The sequence below is a fragment of the Chlamydotis macqueenii genome, chromosome 1, assembly GCF_036417535.1.
Source record: "Chlamydotis macqueenii isolate bChlMac1 chromosome 1, bChlMac1.mat, whole genome shotgun sequence".
Lineage (NCBI taxonomy): Eukaryota > Metazoa > Chordata > Aves > Otidiformes > Otididae > Chlamydotis > Chlamydotis macqueenii.
Genome location: NC_141556.1, coordinates 25,062,648 through 25,078,842, shown reverse-complemented (window position 1 = coordinate 25,078,842; position 16,195 = coordinate 25,062,648). Strand labels below are relative to the sequence as shown.

At 43.1% G+C, this 16,195-nt stretch overlaps 1 protein-coding gene across 6 annotated transcripts in view; it reads left to right on the top strand.

The window, feature by feature from the left end:
* The first annotated feature begins 363 nt into the window (after positions 1 to 363).
* The window catches only part of PTPRZ1 (protein tyrosine phosphatase receptor type Z1), a 141,756-nt gene continuing 125,924 nt past the window's right edge, over positions 364 to 16,195 (top strand). For 2 of the 6 annotated variants that reach the window (XM_086747287.1, XM_086747292.1), the window contains exon 1: positions 367 to 696. In XM_086747287.1, the coding sequence (XP_086603413.1) occupies positions 639 to 696 (58 nt within the window). In that variant the 5' untranslated portion in view covers positions 367 to 638. Of the gene's footprint in view, positions 697 to 16,195 lie in introns of all 6 variants that reach the window. The other 4 variants (XM_086747302.1, XM_086747280.1, XM_086747312.1 and 1 more) reach the window with 4 other exon arrangements.

Genomic DNA, 16,195 nt, shown 5'->3' with positions numbered 1-16,195 from the left:
TCCGCGCGGAGCCGCTCTCCCGCCGGCGCGCCGGGGCGAGTCCAGGGCCACGGGGCCACGCTTCGGCCGCGGCGACGTGAGCCCCTCCCGGCCGCCTCCCTCCTGCTGGTTTGGGGGGGGAAGGTCTGCCCCCTCTCGTCCCCCCTCCTCCCGCACACGCATACACTCGCGCACACACACGCAGGCAGGCACACTCACACGCGCACACACGTGCGCGCCCGCCCCGCAGCGCGCGGTCTCCGCCCCCCCCACCCCCTCTCCCGCGCACACACATCCCGACACAGACACGCACACCAGGCACACACGCACACCCGCGCGCACGCACACAGACGCACACCCACCCGGGCACCCACGCACCCGCGCGCTCTCCCCGCAGGCACTCTCCCACGCAGGAGTGCGCGGCGCGGAGGGCCCAGCCCCCGTCATGCGCTGAACCGCGGCCCCGCCAGCACCCAGCGCCGCCGATCCCTCCCGCCCGCGGCGTGGGGGCGGCCGCCGGGCGCGGCCGCGGCGCGGAGCCGGCTCCCCGCGGGGGAGAGGCGCAGCTGCCCGCGGAGGCAGGCGGGCAGGAGGAGGCTGCGAGGCAGCCGGAGAGGTAGGCAGGCAGGCAGCGGGAGGAGGCAGCGGACGATTTGGACATGCTCATTCTCGGGCGCTTGGTTGCCTGCATCCAGCTCGTCTCCATCCTCAGAGTGGGTGAGTGATGTTTTGCGTGAATTCGTCTTTGCGTTTCAGACCAACTTTTCCTCCCTGGGGCTCCGCCGGGGCTTTTTTTTCCCCCTCCGATCCCTTTTGCTTAGAGCTGCAGGTGCAGTCACCGGCTGTTCCACACCGTGGAAACACGCTGTCAGCACCACGGGTGGGAACGGGTTTCCTTACCCCTTTTTACTCTCGTCGATCCACGGTACCCCCACGCCACCCGCGCCACAGGAGGGTTGCTCCGTGGGCATGGCGGAGCTCAGCCCACTCTCCCTCTGCGCCCACGGCGGCGTCTCGCGTGGGTGCGCGCCCGTGGCAGGAGGGAGAGCGGAAACCCCTACCAACCCGCGCGAACATCCAGCTTCTCCGGGGAGGCGGGAGGCGAAATTTTACTTCAGCCTCTCGCTTGGAACTGTTTCGAAAAGGACCGGGGACGGGTGCAAAAATTTCAGTCCTGGAAGAGCAAAATACCGGTGCTGCGTTCACGCGGGACGCTGCGGGCGGAATATGGATTCACGTATAGATTTTAGTAGGGCTGCTTACGTAAGCAAATTAATTTCCAGCTCATTCAGATCCGCGCGACGGGAGCGCAGCCTAAAAACCGTGCGGTGCCCTGTTATTCCGCGCGGTGAGCCTCTTGGTGCTGGGAGAGGTGTTCTCTGAAATACTTTGGCACATCAGTATTGGGGGCTTAAGTGGCAGGGTTTGTGTATTATTGATGATTTTGGATTCATAGGCAGCTCTCCAATAGATCACTTAGAAAATACTGGTCATTTGCTTGTATTGATGGGGAACTCGGGAGCTTCAGCCCAGCAGGTACCAAACCAGTTACACCGTGGGTTCTCGGTGACACAGCCAGCACTAACCTACATTTTTGTACCCATTAGGTGGTGCTGGTTGTGAAACCGTGGAGCTCTGTAGACAAAGATGGGTGTTGGGTTACGCGGAGTGAAAGCGATTTCCTGCCAACTTCTGCTAGTTAGGGGAAAGTACTCTTTAAAACCTTGTCATGTGAAAAATATTTTTATCTCCTTTCTGACAGTACGGTGGGATAATTCAACTGTAAGTATGACGAATGTAACTGTCCATTAGTTAAAAAGAGTGATCTTTGGAAGGGCATTAATAGCATTTTAATGTCACTTTTAAACTAACCTATTTCTGAAAATAGAGTACTTATTCCAATATTCTCTTCCAGTAATAGAACTTTTGACAAGTTTTCATAACATCTTTCTTACACTGCCAACCTGTTTCCTAAAATCAGAGGTACTCCCAAGACTGTTTTAAGGACCACATTATCAGGTGTTTGTATGTGAGCGTGGAGTATATGAAAATGTGTGAGTACAGTACAAGTATGCCGTGATATGACCGTAACGTAATACAACACAGCTTAATTTTGGAGACTAACTTCAGTGTTCAGATGATCTTACCACATTGCCAGCAATGCAAGACATAAACATAACTTTTTTTTTATTGAAACCTATGGGGTTTTTTAATAATTTAATCTCATGTCTTTTTAGAAGTATGGTGGTTTTGTGTAATGTAATATTCAAATATATGGTGTGCATGTGTGTGTTAAATTCAATGAATTTAAATGATCGTCAGGATGGGAAAACAAGTTTTTTATTCACACATGAGTAGAAGTGCAGCTACTTTTTTTTTTTTTTTCTCTAGACTGATATACTATTGTTTTCAAACCTGACCTGAAGGGGACACCCTTTCTAGATGTGATGCATGATTTGATCTCAGTGGTGGTTCGTTCTGAAGACTCATGAGCTGGACTGCTCAGTGTGCTCAATGACATGATTGTTCCCCAAAATGAATACCCTGTACAGGTTATTGGACTGATTTAATCAGATTTCATCTGAATATGTTCCTCTTTGAGTATCTCTCCATAACTAAACATGCTCTCATCATCTGATAATATTAGTTCATAGGAGTAAATATTTTGTTGAATTTTGACATTATTGCCTTGTGGTTTTTTTTAATTTAAAAATAAAATAAATGGATGTGTACTACCAGTGTATGGTTCCTAGGGCTTGATCAGTGGGGAGGACTGAGTCGGACAGGCAGGCCCTTACCATTAGGTGTTTCTGGTATGGAAGAAACCAGAGCTGGGGCTCTGTGAACAGGACGCTGCTGAGGAGCGTGGCAGCCTGCCTTTGCGTTCTGGAGGCTGCTCTTGCTACTTTGAGGGTGGGCAACATGTAGATCCCGGCCTCGTTTGCTTATAGTTGCAAAAAACATTGTTGAGTTCTCAGCTGGTCATGTACGGAGCTCTATAGGAGGTCCTTTCCGAGGAATCTGTTTGGGAGGTTTGCTGTTACCTCAGGGAGTTTCAGTAGGAAAATCTCAGTCTTGTATGTGTTGAGAAAAGACAAGGCGGTCAAATCAACCTCACTGCAGAAAAACCTATTAGAGTGGGCAGAGGCGAAAAGTTATTTGGGGAATGACAAGACGGTGGCAGCTCGTTCTCTGTGTTATTGAAGAAATGCTTAGGGGCTTGATTCTAATATCCCTGCTGAGACAGGAACAGTATCTTCCTCCGCAGTGCTACTGAAGCCGAGTACTGATGTAATTATTTATGGAGCAGGGTATTATCTGAGTATTCTCAGCGAGTGCCATTCAGCCAAGTTCAATGGAACTACTTGTGGAGTGAGATGCTATTCAGTCACAAGTAAGGGCACGTGAGGCATCCTGTGTGATTATTTGTGGACACTACTGTGTAGTTAGAATAGAGATTTCCTGATCAGTTCGTTCTGTTACTAAAATTAAAGGAAAAAAAATACATGGACAATTCACTTGCTTTTTTACATTTTTATTTTAAATGAGAAATACGTGACTCTGTAATCTTCAGCCTACGTGTATCTCAGGCTGAAGCTATCCTTTGAAATTCTGCCCTGCCTTACTGATGTGTTCCACATAACCTCCTGGAAGTTAATGGGGTGTGCCCTTTTTGGAGCTTTTGTCTTATTGTGCTTATGGAAAAAATAACTGGAGTCTTTTCAATGAGTAGACTATTTATGAATCTGTGTAGGCAAGAAAATGTTAATAGAAAAAGGGACATGTTTTAACAAATTACATTACAGTTGTGGCTAAATTTGAATCAAAGAGGTGTAAATATTTAGGCAAGACTTCAAAAATATTCCCTGCTCTACTAGGAAAATATATGGGTAATTTTGCCAAATAATGTGAAAAGTGTCTTCAAAATAAGCTCATCTACACCTTACTACTGTGACTGTCTGACCTCAACCAGGGTTTTGCCTTTCAAAGTGCAGCTAATTAAACTATGATTTGTTTAATTAGTTGTGTCTCACTTTAGTTTTTCGCTCTCTAGAAGAGATTTCTCTCTCTTGTTTTCAGTTTGTTTCTGGCATCCCAGTACCATGACTTTATTCACACAAAAGTAGTAATGGTTCCCCAATATTCTAATTTTTCTTATATAACTGACACCAAGACTGTATTTCCGAGCTGGCAGACAGTGTGCATCTCACTACCAACAAGAAAAGCAACTTCTCTGCTCTCGTTACTGGATGGTCCCAGCTAATAATGAGAATCTGAAGGACAGGATTGGCTCCACTTTACAAATCCAATCACATTTTCTGTTCATTCTCATGTCTGCGTGTTTAGATTCAATAGACTGTTAAGGGACTGTGGGATCAGATCCTTCTTTTTTGCACTAACCTCTTACTTTGACGATATTTTTGTAGGTGAGATAGTTGGCGTACCTCAAACTCAATTACTTCACAGTAATATTACTGTATATTATTTTTAATGCTTTAGCATATTTTACACTTAAGGTGACATGTTCTTATGGATGATGATATATAGTTCCTGTGGAGAAATTTAGTCCTGCCATATCTGAAACATAAGAGCTGTAACAAAAATAAGGATTTTAGGACCATTAAACCACTTATTTTAACCGTCTGTATTATAACTATCTATATGTCAGGCATTTTTGTACCATGCAGATTGATACATAGCAAAATCTAAATATACAGTATGGATTTATTTTGAAAAAGGGAAATGAAATTAAAAGTTGTGCAGAAATGAATGACTTTTTAAAGTTACTGTCAGTGTAATGTAATATTTGTTCAGCACACTGGTCTGTAGGACATGCCTGAAATAGTTAAAGTTGTGGTTTCCAATGTTGAATTGATACAATGTATAAGGAGAGTTTTCTAAGTTGTATTTGGCATTACTTCATCTCTAAATATACTCCTCTGTCTGAATTCCTGGAGAGAAACTAAATAATATGTATAAAAATAAGGCGGTAATTGGAAACTATTGTAATTATAATCTGGATTGTAAATCAGGATGTTAATTTATGAATGCAGGCACTTTCACATTTCTTAAGGAGGGTGATTTCCTTCATTTTCTGTGCTCATCATTTCAGTGGTCACTTCCCACTATGAGTTCTCTAATTAGGAATGTAAGGGTGAACAGATTCTGTTCTTTCGCTGACAGTTTCAATTCCTCTTCAAACGTGCCGTGCTTCTCAGTATTTCCCGTAGGGCCTGGAAGTCTGTGGCAGTTCCGGAGCCCCCCGCTCCTATTTAGCAGCTCGATTCTCACAGCTTCGTGCACCATTTGTGTGGCTTTCCTGTAGGAGACATCCTTTGGCTATTCAATAAGCTGCTTTTCCCATCAAGACAAAAGTTACCTTTTTGAATACATGTCAAGGCTTCTGCATTAGAAAGATAAATCAACAGGAAGAAAGGGACTTACAGTATTAAATAAACAAAATCCCCTAAATGAAAGCTAGCAAATTTTTCCGAGGGGCTGGGACTGTAAATGGAACTTGGCTCCGGCAGGTCGTTGAGGAACTGTTGGCAGCAGAGCACTTTTATAGGAAGGTATGGTACAGGTTGCTTGCTGAATACAAATTACTGGTGTCAATCTGTTCAGTTTTGAGGCTCAGGTGGAAATAAACGGACATGTTAGAAACAAGCTGAGGGTTTCTTTTGTTTGCATGGATTATTCTAGATGAAGCATGCCTCTTGAAAGCTCCTGTTGCCTTCTACTTCTTGTCCATACTTGACTTAACTTTCCTTTGATCCACCAGAAGTAGCTATATTTGACCCTGGAAATCAATGTTTTTCATGACTAATTGAAAGCTGCAGGAGCTGTTGTTTGAGTTAGCTAATTTCAGAAATCACTATTGTGGTAAAAGTCCTATAGATGACAAAAATACTGTCCTACATCTGATAAGGAAAGCTCAGCCCTGAAAGTAGGATGCTGGTGGAATGTAGGTGCCTGAGCCCAGCGTTTTAATTAAAAGGGTCCCTGACTCAGCTAGTACCTTTGACAGCTTCCAGGGAAGGTTTCAGGCAGGTACACTTCCTCTTCTGTGCCTTACCTGACCCTATTATATGCCTCTCAGTGCCTCTTTCATAGAATCATAGAACAGTGTGTGTTGGAAGAGATCTTTAAAGGTCATCTAGTCCAACCCCTCTGCAAGGAGCAGGGATGTCTTCAACCAGATCAGGTTGCTCAGAGCCCCATCCAAGCTGGCCTTGAATGTTTCCAGGGATGGGGCATCCACCACTTCTCTGGGCAACCTGTTCCAATGTTCCAGCACCGTCAGTGTAAAAATTTTTTTCCTAATGTCTAATCTGTTACTTCTCTCTATTTTAAAACCATTACCTCTCATCCTATCACAACAGGCCCTACTGAAGAGTCTCTCCCTGTCTTTCCTGTAGGCCCCCTTTAGGTACTGGAAGGCTGCTATAAGGTCTCCCCAGAGGTCTTCCCTTCTAAGTTTAATTGAGATCCAAACACAAATATTCTTTCAGGTGACTTTCCTGATCCCAAAGTCAGTAAGACTTCCCAAAATACGTGCTGACAGGATCAGGTGTCTTCATCTGCTTACTGCTGTTGCTTTGTTTAAGCCAAAAGACAAGGCGATGGCTGTCTCACCTTCCCTTGTGGTGGCCCAGTGACTGAAACATTTTACTAAGACAGTCTAGAGGGAAGACCTGTTCTGAGCTCAAGGGGTTTGAACACACATCTCCCTGTCTCCAAACATCCAGTTTTGTCAAATGAGGGAAGTCTACACACTTGAGGTGAAGTGTTTTGGCTTATTTTTTTTTTTTTTTTACAGAAAGGTCAAAAGCTAGGAATTGAGGGAAGGCATAAAGAGAAGAACAAATAACATCAATTATACCACTGCATAAAATCATAGCTAACCTGCTTCTTAAATATTGTGTTCACTTGTTTTCCCTTAATCTCATAAAGGGCATGGCAGACTTGTAAAAAAAAATTAAGAAAATGGCAACAGGGAATACCACAGCTATCTGTTTTGAGGAATGACTAAGTAAGCTGGGACTCTCTGCCAAGAAAAAAAGACAATTTAAGAGTTTGTTTTGTAGAGCATTATGAACTCATGAGTGGTGGGAGTCCATTCTTCACTCGCTCTTGCAATATAAGAGCGAGGAGACAGCAAATTAAGGCAGCAGGAGCCAGATTTAAAAATAAATAAAATAACAGGATAGTTCTTCCTGCAACAAGCGATAGACTTGTGAAACTCTGCTGTAGGTTGCTGTGGGAACAAAGTGTTTTGAGAGGATACTGGACAAGATCTTGCAAGAGAAACCTACTGAGGGTTGCTAAGCAGGTGGAAACCACATCCATTTCAGGAATTGGAGCTGGAAATGTAGCCTGGGAGAGTTTGCAAGGAAATTTTCAACCACATCACTTAAGTTTGCCTTTTTCTTACTGTTTTCTTACTGCACATGCTTCAGATCCCACTATGCCGAGACCATTCATCAATTTAGAATCATAGAACGGTTTGGGTTGGAAGGGACCTTTAAAGGTCGTCTAGTCCAACTCCCCTGCAAGGACCAGGGACACCTTCAACTGGATCAGGTTGCTCAGAGCCCCGTCCAGCCAGACCTTGCATGTTTCTAGAGATGGGGCATCTACCACCTCCCTGGGCAACCTGTTCCAATGTTCCACAACCTTCGTTGTAAAAAAATTTTTCCTAGTATCTAATCTGAATCTACCTCCCTCTGTTTATATAAACATTTACATTTCTGTATGAAGGTATTAGGACTGTTCACCTGACCAGTGAGAGATTTTGTTAAGAGTTTTCAGTAGCAGTATATCTGTTAGCACTTTGGCTCTGAATTGTCATCCTCACTGCCAAAAGATTTCTGCTAAGTATTGGATTACCAGAAAGCCAAAATGTAAAGCAAGTAACATTTGAAGAGGTATCCATGTTTGCTGCCTGATTTATCTTTTTGCCGAGATAGGTTAACAGTAAAAGCAGTGAAGAGTTGATTGAACAATAACATCAGAAAGGGTGAAATAAGAGACATCTAAAGTACTTTTCCTGTACCGAAATCTTCTTACAAAATTGGTCTTGGAAATGTTGTAGATAAAGGATGTTGCATAAAAATAGATGAAATCAAATGTATCTTAGTGAATGAAGACATATGTTTCTGTAAGCGCCCTAACAGAATTTGACAATTCCTGACCTTTTTTTTTTTGTTTTTTTTTTATGAGCTATCCAGGCCAAAGTAAAATTTTTCCGAAAGTAAATGGAAGGATTTAGTGACTTCTTTGAGATTTAGACTGGTTTGTATCAAATACAAAATACACTTTTCCAAATATAATGATATTTTTCAAAGCTATTAAAGCCTTGAAAAAGAAAGATGTTCTGCAGGGGCAGCTTATATTGAAGAAACTGAAAGCTTTTTGAAAGCTAAAGCAAATATTTTGAAGAGAAATTAAGCCTTTGAAATCAACGTTTAAAAAAGGACTTGATTCTTCAATTGCAGTATATGCTGAACTCCATGATTTCAGCAGAAGTTCCCAAAAAGAAAAACATCTGCTTGCTTAGGCTAAATAGCTAATGATCAGAGTAACAGCTGGCTTTATAAAAGTGACCTAGTATTACTGCAGGCGGTTTGTCTTCTAGCTCCATCCCCAGGCTGACCAACATGTTCCATCCATTTCTAGCCATTTGGAAAAATCATTTTGTTCCACGTATATACGTATGTCAGTTGTTTCTGTCATTTGCTTTTGTAACTCTTACTCTGGTAGGTGTGTGTAAGTAGGATAATTAACAGATTTGGCAGACTGGGACTCCATGCGAGTCACCAGAGCAGGGCTGTTGGGTGTGTGGGACATTTCATGTTCCGTGGTGTGCTCGCCACAGCACCCATCCACCCCTCACCCGCACGGTTTGGGGTGAGTCCTGTGTGGTCTGTGCCTGCCTCTTGTTTTGTAATCTTTGGTTTTTGGACAGTAGCTTTGCATTTCAAGTATCTTGCAATGTTGCAGAGAAATCCCAAGGAGCCAGGTTCTCTTTGGGTTTTTGCTTTGTGTTGTTTTGTTTTATTGTTTGGTTTTTTTTTTTAACACAACTTAGGTTTATCTGAAAAATAACTGGATATTGCTGTAGAAACATGAATTACTTCTGGCTCATATTGGTGGAACAGTGTGTGAGTAAATTCTGGATCATCATCAAGGATAAAAAGATCCAGAAGAGCTGTTTAAGTTTTAGGATAGTGCTGATAAAAAAAAAAAAAACAAATGGATATAAACTGGCAATGTGCAATTTTCAGCTGAAAATTGGAAGAAGGTTCCTAATCGTTTCAGCAATGGGATTTTGGAAAGTCCTGTGGCTCCTGCAATAGGAGGGTCCCCCATCAATGACCTAGGAGTCGGTGAGTACCACGGTGCAGTTTCAACTGTGCTGAGTAAGAGACCTGAGCGATGTGCACGTGGCTGTGCCAGCCGGCTGCCCGCCGCTGAAACAGCGTAAACCAGTCATTCCTCACAACGGACCAGTGCGTTTGTAAGCTGAGGTGCTTAGGGCTGAGTGGTCACCTAGCATCTCCGGTACCACTCAGCTTTTCAAACAACACTGAGTAGTAAAATATCATAAATCTGTCCAGGAAAACAAAGAAAGTCTGATATAAAGTCAGGAGACTTAAAAATGTACATTTTGTGTTTAATTGTTGCATTTTGAGACTGTTGATGGGGTTCGCTATTTTAAATAAGATTACTTGTACAAGCACAAGGTACGAAACCTCCCTCAAAGAAAAGTATTTGAAATCTCATGTGGTTGTATGACTTCAGGAGCTCAGGGTTTAGTTAAAATACTAGCCGTTAGAAGATCTGTGAGAACCGGCAGAGCTCTCACTTTCTCACATGATACGACCATAGGAAATTTCAATTCATTGTATTTCAGTGTCAAATGTGACATTGGCTTAATTCTGAGAATATTCTCAGGCTCATCCACCCATTTTGTGTTAGCCCTCTCCATGTCCTCCTCTCACATTCCCGTGTAAGTGATTTGGCCTCCCCGATAGCCCCGTGAACTCTCTCCTCACCACGTGCACATTTCTGCAAAGCCACAGGCAGTTCCATGTTCATCTGCTCATGTAAAATTACTCCTGCAACTTTGTAAGGGTCCTCCTTGATGGGTTTCTGCCCCCGTTTCATGTGTATTTCTTACCGGTTTGATACAGTTCCTCCTCACTGTTTCTTCCCGTATTTTGTATTATCATTAGCTTCTGTATTTGAGATGAGGAAAAAGGGATTCATGTTTTGCTTACTGCTTGATCTGTATGGTTGTAGAGCCCCAAATACATAAATTAATATAGTATGTATGAGAAATAAACAGTGTATAAAATAATGTAAATTCCTGATGTTTTTTCTCTATGGGTTTTAGTTTCTGCACGGTTGTCTAATTACTTAGGCAAAGATTTGGCTTTTTGTATCTTTTGATAAGAGAGAGAAAAGAGATTTCTATATTTAACATACATTTATTTGAGCAGAGGTCAAGACAGTATTACATTCAACAGAATAAATTCAGGAATACTTAGACTAGAAATTATTCTTTTAATCCATTAGAGAAAAATGCATCCATACCAAAACATTATGGGGAGCTATTCTTTGAGTATTTTTCAGTCTTTTCTGGTTTGTGCTATCCACTGTGGGATTCGTAACAGGGGAATCAGCAGAGAAAATCCGTTTCCACGTGGCAGTAGTCTTCTCTGTCTGTATGGGAAATTCCAGACTTTTTCTGTGAGGTGATAAGACTGCGACACAAAATCTGCTAGAGATTTGTCTGGCTGTACTCATGGAAGAAAGGGTAACAACAGGAACGGATGTATACTCTTCATTAGGAATATGTGCACATCTTAAATGATCTGATTAGCTTTTGTCAACTATTTAAGTGTTTACAGTAGGAAAAGAGAGTCATCATATTGAAACAAATTACAAGTGCAATCTACAGCAGATAAAAAATTCCCTTATTTCCCCGCTGAATGGAAGAAAGCGGGTTCCGCTAAACCAGGTGAAGCTAATCAGGCTGCGGTGCTTAATGGATAATTTTAGGTTACAGGCAGTTGAGCAAAATAGAAAATGTGTATGGAACAACCAGAAAATGTAACCTTGTTTTTGCTGAATAAGGTAATATGGATTAATCAGCTTTTTCTAGTATGATCTACACATTTTTTCACAATTGCAAACACTGCATCTGAATAAAACTGTAATCCAGGTTTTCATGGAAAAAATTGTAATTATTGAGGAGTTTTTGTGCATTAGTTAAAGAATTTCTTGGATATGCAAGAGTTTTTCAAAACATGAAACACTGATCCCCTGAAATCTGCTGTTCACTTGAAAGCCTCAGGAAATTTGACCCACTCAGGGTAGCTTTACAGTTAAATCAAAGGAGAGGTTTGGTCACCTCGCAGTGGAACTGAAAACGCTGGATTAGGTGTCATGCTCGTCCTATACAGAGCACAGGCGTTACCGGCACTGAGGCTGGGATTCATAGCAGCGGGCACGTCCAGTGCTGGGATGTGCAGGCCTGGCTGGTAAAATAAAGATCAGTGTAGACACAAAAGTATAAAAACGTAACAAAGTGGGAAGCGCCTCATAGGGCCATATTTTGGGAATAATGGTGCTGAAACATTTTGTTTGGATGGCTGGGCTTGACAAAAAGTATCTTGGAATTCAGAGTTGTTGATCTTACTGCTCCTGAAACAGCCATAAGGGATTGATACTGGAGACTTCTCCTAATCATCTAATAGGACAGCATTTGCCAAAGAAACAGGAGACAGCGATCCCAAACCTTTCCCGTGTAAGGGGGTTTGAACCAGAGCTGTGGAGAGCAGCGTTACCCACCGAGTGACAGAGCACCGCAGCTGAGGGTGGGCAGTGGTGCTGGTCTGTACCCAGGCTGAAGATGGGAACAGTGGAGAGGTTTGGAAGAGAAAACCTAACTACCCAGTCTAATGGGTGAGATAAGGTGGTCCAGCACAGCCTTTCCAAGTGCCAGACTAGATTTTTGCCCTCTTTTCCTCACCATGCCCCCCTACCCTGCCCCAGAAGCAGCCGCTGCTGCTGTATGTGGGCGGCAAACCCCTGATCTCCTGCTTCTGCTGTGGCTCCTCCTCATCTCCCCCTGCCCCTTCCCCGCACATCACTGTCTTCGCTGCGGCTGCTAGGATGGACACAAATGTGGAGGAAGGCATTTGGCCGCAGAGGCACCTCTGCTGCTGGAAGGGCCACTCTGTCTGTGACGGGGGAGAGGAGACAGGCCAGAAAATATGTTCTGCAGGCTGGATTAAAGCCTTGGGTCCATGGTTGGGCCATGCTGGGTGATGTCTCTCACTGAAAAGACTGAGACGTGGGGTTCCAGTCCCTGTCAGTTTGATTATTTCTGTCTTTTATCTAGCTACTACGCAATGTGAAAAACACCAGGATTTCTGTTGTCTCCTGTAGTTTTGAAACCTGCCAAAGAATGCTGCTGTATCTCCTAGATGGGTCGGTCTGATGCTTATTTGGGTCTTCTGGGCATCTCTCAATAGCCACCTACTTACCCTGGATCCACAAAGTCTGTGCAATCTTGGACCAGTTCCTTTTTTTTTTTTTTTTTATGTTGCAGAAACTGAATCAGTTAGACACAAAAGTGTATTGTGTCTCTCCCAGAAAAGAAAACTGTGTGGCTGTATCGTTAGTCTGTGTAGGAAATGCATGCGTTTGCACCACCCTCATTGGAATAGCGGGAGATTTTCTGCCACGGGCAGGTATGGCAACCGGGTGAGCAACAGCTGCAGCGTCCTGGAAGAAAATACAGCATGTGCTCCTTTTTGTAGGAAAACAGCTGCTTTAGATGGCCTAGAGACAAGATTCATTTTCCCAGTGAGTCACGAGGCCTCCCTAAAGCCCCGTATCTCCAAGGCTTTCAGCTGAGGTGGAGCATGTTACGCTGCTCCCGATACAGCTGAAACCTTGGAGGCTCAGTCAAACCCATAATTAATTAACGCTTGTGTAACACTTAGAAGATATAACTGACTAGATGAGCACTAAGGCTGTTGCTAATGATTTTAAATCTACGAAGCAACTTCCTAAAACCCTTTGAAATTGGCAATTATAATGTTCTGTCTTAGATGGAAATGCTTTGATCACTCCAGAGCAGGAATAAAAGCATGACTTAAACTGGAGAGACACAGCGACAGAACAGCGGCAAAACGCTAAATACACTGGCGTGGCAGAGGGCCAGGGGAAGATTTGCTGCTGCTCCTTCCAAAACTCAATTTGAAGCCATTTGAACCCATTTCAGTATTTCTATATTGCATGAAAGGCTGTGAAAGTCCTAGGAAGTCTGCAGTTGCATGTACTTACAGCCTGGAGATAAGACTGAATTGAAGAATTTTATTTTCATTCCCTCTTCAATTTGTTTTTTTTGTTTTCATTTCTATGCAATTACAAGGCTACATTCTGATACAGTGCTAGAAATGAACCTAATGAAAATATTCTGACCTGTCCTATCTTATGTTCCAACACAGATACTTTAGTAAGATCTAAAAAAAAATTGATAAGATTTTAAAAAAATGATAAAGATGCATCTGAAAGCCTATTGTTTTGCTTTCAAGGGTAGGAATATTTTGTAAAGAAGCTAACTAACTGCAGTCCAGAAGCCTGATTTTTGTCATGGTGTTTTCTGAGAGCAAAATATGTGAAGCTGTCTTCTTTGCTTGACTGGTGCTGGTTGTGGGTTCAGCAATGTCATCCACCAAACTGTTTCCCTAATTTATTCAATTTTTCATGAGGTGATTAAAATTTGAGAGGTTCTTTGGTATAAAGCAGTGTAGTCTTTGCTTGTAAATTTTCTACACTTCCTCAAATAACTTCCAGTTATTCATGGGTAGAAGAAAGAAAATAAGAACATTTTAAGGAAAGAAAAAGGCATTATAGAAAGACTCTGTTTTTAAGAATGTGTGGATATTTTTAAGCTAGTGTAGTGCTGTCACATGCAAATAACGTGTACCTGTTGAAGGCATTTTCAGAAACATACTATTTACTTTGATTAATTGCTTAGTAAATTCTCCCTAATGGATGTTTGAGTAAGTGAAAAACACTCTTCAGGTTGCTTTTTGAAGGAACAAATGCTGTTGCACTGGGTTTACAGAATAATAACAAAATAAAGTTATGTCCACGTAAAATGAAGGGACAAATGTATCTTAGTGCTTGTCCGAAAGCTTTCCACTGAGGCATTAAGTGTTAATACTATGCCTATTGATGCAATACCAATATACTTCAAAAATGTTACGAACATCTGAGAAAAATATAGCTAGTTATGGGAAATACAGCTGTTTAAATTACATGTTACACTTATTTCATTCTGTGGACAGATTAATCCCCTAACTGGGCTTTTACGCATGTTGAATATTTAAACAAAAATGGGATCTGAGGTTAAACTGACGTGTGAAAATGCTGTATAATCAAGGAATTTACTATCATTTATTTTTTATGTATCGACGACATCTAAGTGCATTTGTCAGTGACCAGGGTTTCATTGCATAAGGTACTGTATGAACACAGCAGGAGTATGACACCTGCCCTAGGGAATTTAGAAATAAAGTAAAATACAAAAAGAGAAGCTGATAAGATAGAGAAGACAGGAGGAGCTGCTAAGAAAAAAATAATGTATTAGTCTGTATAAAAAGCAGCTGGGTTGGTGAAGCAGCAATCTGTGATGTCTTTTCTAGCCATTCCTGCCAGTGAGAGTTTTCAGAGGTGTTGAACGGGTCCACCTCAGTTCCTTCTCTGTAAGGTGGCAATAGTAATACTTTACTCAGAGGTGTTTTATGTGAACAAGAGTATCTTTGCATTTCTAAAGCTCTTTCAAGAGAAAAAAAGGTTAGCTCCAAGTCTGTGTTATAGGGCAGCCTCCCACTGCACAACAGTTATGTAGGGAGCCTTTGTAGTCTCCATGGGACATGAAGTGGGGGTGCGGGCAGGTCAGTTTGCAGTCCCTGGAGCAGCCCCTTGCATGCGGTGTAAGCCACAGGCAACACTTACAGGTGAGGAGAAACATTCACCTGGAGACCTAATGCATTCCGGTGATTTCAAGAGGAAACTGAAAATCATGAGGCCTGGGAACTGAACGTGGCAGTCAGTGTCAACTTGAGCACGTTGTCTGACCTTCTTTGCCTCAGTTTGCTGTCTGCAAAGCTGAGACAGTGTCCCCCTACTTTCTGAAGTCAGTTTAGGAACAGAGGCATTGCGTAAATAGTAGGGTGCCCAGATAGTAGTACAGTGTGAGCACTGGTGTGCGAGGAGCTAAGTATGCTGCGTCTGATGACGAGATCATAGAATCATAGAATCTTTGAGGTTGGAGAAGACCTCCAAGATCATCAAGTCCAACCATCAACCCAACACCACCATGCCTACTAAACTGTGTCCTGAAGTGCCACGTCTACATGTTCTTTGAACACCTCCAGGGATGGTGACTCCAACACTTCCTTGAGCAGCCTCTTCCAGTGCCTGATCACTCTTTCAGTAAAGAAGTGTTTCCTAATATCCAAACTAAATCTCCCCTGCTGCAACTTGAGGCCATTTCCTCTTGTCCTGTCACTAGTTACTTGGGAGAGGAGACCAACGCCCGCCTCCCTACAACCTCCTTTCAGGTAGTTGTAGAGAGCCATGAGTCTTCCCCTCAGCCTTCTCTTCTCTAGACTAACCAATCCCAGTTCCCTCAGCTGCTCCTCCTAAGACTTGTGCTCTAGACCCGTCACCAGCTTTGTTGTCCTTCTCTGGACATGCTCCAGCAACTCAACGTCTATCTTATACTGAGGGGCCCAAAACTGCACACAGTATTTGAGGTGTGGCCTTACCAGTGCCGAGTACAGGGGCATGATCCCTTCCCTACTCCTGCTGGCCACGCTATTCCAGATGCAAGCCAGAATGCTGTTGGCCTTCTTGGCCACCTGGGCACACTGCTGGCTTATGTTCAGCTGCCTGTCTACCAGCACCCCCAGGTCCCTCTCCGCTGGGCAGATTTCCAGCCACTCTTCCCCAAACCTGTAGCATTGCATGGGGTCATTGTGACCGAAGTGCAGGATCCAGCACTTGTTGACCCTCATGCAATTCACATCAGCCCATGCATCCAGCCCTTTCTGCCTGAGCACAGCCTTCCTGAAGGTGTATGACTTCACTTAGGTGAGACTGCGTGTACATTTACACCTGACAACCT